General features: G+C 36.9%; 1 protein-coding gene across 1 annotated transcript; it reads right to left on the reverse strand.

Moving 5' to 3' along the window:
• Positions 1 to 965: 965 nt before the first annotated feature.
• Positions 966 to 6,673, reverse strand: LOC306880383 (adhesion G-protein coupled receptor F1-like; the record flags this gene model as incomplete). Its single annotated transcript, XM_079433876.1, has 6 exons — positions 966 to 1,101; positions 1,271 to 1,334; positions 2,734 to 2,790; positions 4,654 to 4,695; positions 4,885 to 6,216; positions 6,668 to 6,673. 6 exons carry the CDS (start codon positions 6,671 to 6,673, stop codon positions 1,013 to 1,015), a joined length of 1,590 nt encoding a protein of 529 aa, XP_079290002.1. The 3' UTR covers positions 966 to 1,012.
• Positions 6,674 to 6,923: the final 250 nt, after the last annotated feature.

Here is a 6,923-nt window from a genome sequence, read left to right on the forward strand (position 1 = left end):
GTGCATGTGCCGATCAATGTGTGCTACACTGCTGTGCTGCGCGCGCCTGCGCCGAGACGCGGAGGGGAGAAGGCATCGGAACTCGACAGAGTCTCAACATTTTCCGACCCGACCTGATATTTGGATTTTTTTTATTTGTTTGACAGGGAAAGCTGTGCGCAATCAGAAACACACACGCATACATATATACATAGGCCTATATTAATTTATAAAAAAATTAAAAATAAAAAAACTCCTCAGAAAAAAGGGCACTTTCTCTCGAGGAAGAAAAAGGGCAGGTGCTCCAGCCCACTTTTATGTCTATGTGTGCACGTGCCTGCTTATGCTTATTTAATGAAATCATAGCCTTTTGAAGTTTAATCATCATATTAAGCTGTATCGCAATTCTGGTCTGTACCCAAATTTAAGACCTCTTGAAATCATAATTAAGACTTTCTTGTACAATTTAAGACTTTTTATGACCTTAAATTTGATACAAGTAAATTTAGACTTTTTAAGGACCCACATGAATTCATTTATGCTGCATTTGCATAAATAAATTTAGGCCTATGAGATTAATGTTGTAATTATAGAACTCTGAAAATAGAAATATGAAATGTCAGAAAAATTAAACAATAGTCCTAGGGCCCTCTTTTAAATGAGAAACTAAAACCACCAGTAGGTGGCAGCACGTCTTAATGATTGAGTCACTGAATCATTTATCCAACCAATTTGTTTGAATTGGCTGATTCATTTAGTAATGAAGCAAGTGACTTTTTATGAATGACGCAATTAATCGTTAATTCACCTGATTTGTTGAAAAAAAATCACAGATTCATTCAGAAACAAAACAAAACACCTTTGTGTGCTGCTGGGGGAAACGCAACAGTTCTGCTCTATTTGGAAAATAATTCTAATAATAATTCCATACACCAATCACTGCATTCACAGAACGTTACACAATACATTATAAAGGCATATTGTAATATTATTTTTAAACTAATAATTCAGAACATGCCGTAACAGAAACACTTTAAGTGTTCATAACAGCATATGAGCCACTGGAGATGTCTGAAGATGTAACTGCTGAGGAAAGGTTGGCTTCGGATACGTTGTACACTTCTGAAAACAGATGGATGCATGTTACTCACTGAACTGTCTACTGTATTCACCTTCAATCATTTAGCAGTCACATTTATCCAAATGAGAAATACTGTGTAACAACATTAGAGATTCATCCAATTGAAAATATATTCATAAATATTAGCTTTCATATATGTCATCTACTTACGCCTCCGTCGCTTCCTTTGCAAGAAAGGCAGTCTAGATGTGGATGATGATCCTGCACTGGTGCTCTGTAGGGAGATATCAGTAAAAATACAGTTTTTTTACAGTCATTCTTGCACTAATAACAGAACCTACATGACATTTTTCAAAACTCTAGACACAAAACTCAAAACAGTCATTATTTCTAATACAGGCTGTCCAATGTTCAAAACTTTGCATATTGCGTTCATATCTTTGAAGAAGCCTTGCATTTGCAAAAGCATTGGTTCAAAATCCTAATTTATTATGAAATATCATAGGAACATTACTTTAGATCACCCACACACAAGATACTCATAGTTTCACTGTGTAGTTGTTAGTACAATGATTAAATATAGTTGTTCAAAACACATGATGCAGCTTTCATTAAAGTTCTACACATTCATTCATCATTGAGAAAAGTACAGACACTGGAATCATTATACAAAATTTGAAAATTATTGATGAAATGATCAACTTGCAACAGGTTTTTCAAAAAAAAAAAAAAAAAAAAAAAAACTTTAGATAAGAAAAAAATTAAAATAAAACTACAGTAGGCCTACAGTGAAATGTCAACTGGAGTGTCCCTCACTGCACTTCTATGTTTTTATCAACCCTGTCTTGTGGATTTCGCCACAGGTTCTCATCCACATCATAATGGATGTTTTCATTAGCGAAAGATCTTGGAAAAAAAATCTTCTGGGATGGCAAATACAGGCCTGACATTGGTCTCCTGTGATGTCATTGCACACATCATCTACGCCTGGAGAAGAGGGATTGTTTGTGAGGTCTATTGTGAACCTTCCACCTCCATGTGGAGAAAAACTCCTCAGTCGGATTACAGTAAGGAAAGGGGAGTATAGGGTAAATACAAGGTCAAGGTGATAAACTGTGGATGAGCCTGAAACTGTGATTGCTCTCAGTGCTGTTGCTAGGAATTCTGGGCCCATTGCACTGATTTGCCTATGGGGCCCCTCAAAATTGCATTCAGTGGGGGGTGGTCAGGCCCCCATAGAATATTGTTCTGGGCCCCTCTCATCCGTTGGGCTCGCAACCTCTCCTCCATCTCTTGGCCTGGTTAAAGCCTGCCTCATCCAAAAATATGAATGGTTTTCATGAATGGTTTTCAAGAGTAATGCAACAGTTACGCAGCATTTTGAGCAGTTGTAGCAATCGATAGTTAGATCATTGTAATGAAATAAATAGACACTCAGTTCAGATGTAATGTGTAATGTGTTCAATGAACAAAATATCTTTCGCTCATGTGTATTGTATCCAAGCATTTGGAAAAAGTGTTAAGTGTTTTGAAAAATGACATGAAGGTTCAGTTATTAGTGTAAAAATGATTGTAAAAAACTGTAAATCACAGAGTCAAAGTGAAAACATTTAAGCAGGAGGTAAAAGCTGAACATTAGTAAAAGAGCTCATAAGTATGAGAATGGCATTTACCTTAGTACGGCTTGAAAGTTTCTGTAGTAACCATTTTCCTGGTAGTGACTCACGAACCTGCAATCAAAAACTTCTAGTTAACATCTAGAAATTTCGTGAAAGGCTCTTAAATGCAGGCACGTGCACACATAGACAAAAGGGGGCTGGAGCACCTGCCCTTTTTCTTCCTCGAGAGAAAGTGCCCTTTTTTCTGGGGAGTTTTCTTCTTTTTTTTTATAAATGTATTTAGAGAACCACAGAAGTGAAGCCCTCCCTCCCACCCTCTCCAGTTGTGTTTATCTTGGTGTGGAGGTGAGTGGTGATAAACAAAAGACTAGCTACCTGTGCCTCGAATTTAAAAGTGAAAAAAAAGCGAGGTGACATACAGCCAAGTATGGTGACCCATACTCAGAATTCGTGCTCTGCATTTAACCCATCCAAAGTGCACACACACACAGCAGTGAACACACACCCAGAGCAGTGGGCAGCCATTTATGCTGCGGCACCCGGGGAGCAGTTGGGGGTTCGGTGCCTTGCTCAAGGGCACCTCAGTCATGGTATTGAGGGTGGAGAGAGCGCTGGACATTCACGCCCCCCACCTACAATCCCTGCCGGCCCGAGACTCAAACCCGCAACCTTTGGATTATGAGTCTGACTCTAACCATTAAGCCACAACTTCCCACAGCTAATTATCCAAAAGACAAAAGGCAAATATAGTTAATTTGTCTTGCTAACATCAGCTACCATAGACCAGTATGCGTTCTTTCACTGCCTGATTCAGTTTATTAAAATGCATTTAGATTAAGAATGATCACAAAATTCTAGATATAGGGCAGAAATTTATATATTTATATGTTTTTTTTGTTTGTTTTTTCCCCCAACAAAAAGCAACGTGATTACAAATGTGATATTGATTTTATAAAGCAGCTAAATAAACAAGAATTTAATATTAACACAGTTATGTTTTAGACACAATATTGACTGTTTTTGCTCTATTTCGCCAACAAATATAATTTCAATTTGCGTCTCTGAGCAACAGCTGTTTTGTTCCTCAACCGTTTAAATGATTTGGTTCAGTTGCAATGACTCACTTATTAACAGTGACTTGCTGCCACCTACTGGCAGTTTTAATTTCACATTTAAATCTATTCATTTTTTTTTTAATCAGTATTCAATGTTTTATGTTTAAAATATCAAGCCTCGGACCTGATCTGAGACACGACCTGTTTGAGCATTTTGAACTTCTTTCTGCTGACTGAGCGGTTCAACTGATGCATTGATCACCACCTTGGGTGTGCATTATTTCTTCTAATAATTCAACGGCCCGTCGTCAATTATTCTTTACATTCAAGGCATTCTTCATGCCTTTTGTAACATTCCGCATACTCGGATCTAAAGTTTTTGATCTTATCCTCATATAAAGGCAGCTGGCAGTATCTCAAGTTATTGATTGTAATAAAAAATGGCTTTGGTACGAACTTTGATAGTCATATTATTGTAATGCTGTTGCAGTGCCTGTATTCCTGCTAGGATGATTGTACCTATGAGGAAGTTGTGGCCTAATGATAAGAGAGTCGGCCTTGTAACCCGAAGTGCGTGGGTTTGAGTCTCAGGTCCGACAGGGATTGTAGGCGGGTGGAGTGAATGTACAGCGCTCTCTCCACCCTCAATACCATGACTGAGGTGCCCTTGAGCAAGGCACCGAAACCCCCAACTGCTCCCCGGGCGCCGCAGCATAAATGGCTGCCCACTGCTCTGGGCATTTAAATAAGCAGGATAATCAGTCAAGTAACAGTCTTAATGAACCCCATCCAGTTGATATACTGTTGTCAAATTTATAATCGTTTATACATAACATTATGGTAGATCTCTAGGTTAAATTCAAGATTACAAACTTAAATGCCTTTACTTAAGCTCTGTACAATAGAAGTAAACTCATACCTTGCTGTCTAAAAGGGTTCCAAACACCAAAATAAAGAATCCCTAAAAGAAGGAAGTGTTAAAAATACGTGAAGGTATCAGTTGCAATATGGTTCAATTTTAAAACACAAATACAACAACAACAAAATGGGCATTTCTAATAAATGAATGTGCAGTATTAGTGGATTGCAGAAATTTGAATACATACACAAAATGTAATCTAACTATAAAATTTACATTATAAAATAGTACCTGCAGTGAATTGAGGAGTGCAAACACCACATGAACACCTAATTTCCGTGACACCATGGTTCCAATTCCAAATCCCCATGTTAGACCAAAGATAGGAGTCAAAATGGCCACACATCTGGCAATGACCACCAGGGCATGTTTCTCATCTGGTTGAGTTGCAGCACCAACTCCTCTCCTCAACATCTTGTATAGAACCACAATCAAAACCACAAGGTTTATGGCTACAATAGTGAGAGCTGGAATCACAAATGCCAACAGAGCCATAGAGTCAGACCAGTTCAGCCAGCATGCTTGTTTGGAAATATACTTTTGAGGTCCAGCTGTTAACGCAGCAGTGATGATCGCTATGAGCAAAGGTACACCATAACCGACTGTGAAGGCAATGATCATCATCTTAGCCCTTGACGTTTGAGACAAGATCATGACTGTACGATAAAAGAGTAACAATGCTGACAGTAACATCCAGAAAAAAAGAGCCAGGTAAAAGTAGTGCATGAAGAAAACTGGTGCACTGCAGTGAGCCTCTGTGGTTGGCTGCTCTTTGTCTGCGACTGCAGCTCCAATGATAAAACAGATGTTTGCGATCAGCAGGGACACCGAAATGTTGACTATTGAGACATGTCGCATGTAGGATGTGTCATTTCTTGTCACTGACTTCCATACGATAGTCTCAATAATGAGGCATATAATCAAGCTGGCCATCGAAATAGTTACGCCAATATAAGTTACATAGGCTAAAGCTTTGTGATCAATGGAAAATGGTGACATTAGGATTGAAAAAGAGGTTGTGTGGTTGCATTCACATGTAATCTTGCCAGTGCTGTTCTGCTTTACTTCACATCCAGTGGAATCCCATGTGTTGAGACTAAAGTTCCAAAAGACACACTGAGGATTTCCCAAAGACTGATCAGTAATGTCAAATGTAAAAGAAATGTTGTTAAGCGTTTCATTAATCTTAACAACAACCACATCTCCATTGATACGCACATCTGATTTCCTGCTGTCATTACTACCTTGAGAAGGTAGGACATTGTCAAGAGTTGTGAAGATTATGATGGTTATGATGGTCTCTTGAGGAACCTGTGGTATCACAATCTCTGTAGCTGAGTTTGGCAGTGCTGATGTTATACTGAATGAGTTTTTAATTGTAGTTCTATTCAGCTGAATGGATGTTTCATTAATCGCAAACTCATCTGTGAGACGGTCACTTATATTCTCAATAGCGCTCAGAAGTTTAATGCTGGTGTTTTCAGTGTTGTTGCCTTTGTTCAGTTTGTTCCATGTATCACTGACATTACCGGATACAATAATGTCCACTGTTTTTAGGAAATTCTGGAAATTTCATATAAAATACTGTATTAAATTATGAAATTTAGCCCATAAATGTGGGAATATTTAATATACAGTATAAGATATTTGAATAATTTAATAAGACAAAATATTATAAGATATTACTATAACCTAATATTAAAACACAACCTGCCATATTTTTTTATAAAGAATTCCTCAGAATATAATATAATATAATATAATATAATATAATATAATATAATATAATATAATATAATATAATATAATATAATATAATATAATATAATATAATATAATATAATGACCAGGTTTAATCCATATTAATCGAGAGAATGGCTATAACAATACAAAATTACAGTAAGTAAAATTAATTATCAATAGTTTATCTTCACTAAACATTAGTTTAATTTAATAAAACAAGCATAAAATGTCACATATAAAATTTTACAAGCTTAAATGTGAATATACATACCCCCATCACTGTTTCACTGATGGTAGTAGCTTGTGACAAGTCAGCAATTTTAAAGAGTATGCCAACAATTGCTTTGACAGTAGCAGCAGACTGGGTTATATTAATATTATTATCTGATGTGGCAAAACTGAGGTTAGCCATAAACCCTGGAATTCCCTCCACAGTCAAGGACTAAATTGCAAAGCACAAAACAAATATTATAAACCTTTAAAATGGCCAGATAATTGTAGGTAGATACATGATAAATATATTACCT

The sequence above is a fragment of the Barbus barbus genome (assembly GCF_936440315.1).
Source record: "Barbus barbus genome assembly, chromosome: 14".
Taxonomy (NCBI): Eukaryota; Metazoa; Chordata; class Actinopteri; order Cypriniformes; family Cyprinidae; genus Barbus; species Barbus barbus.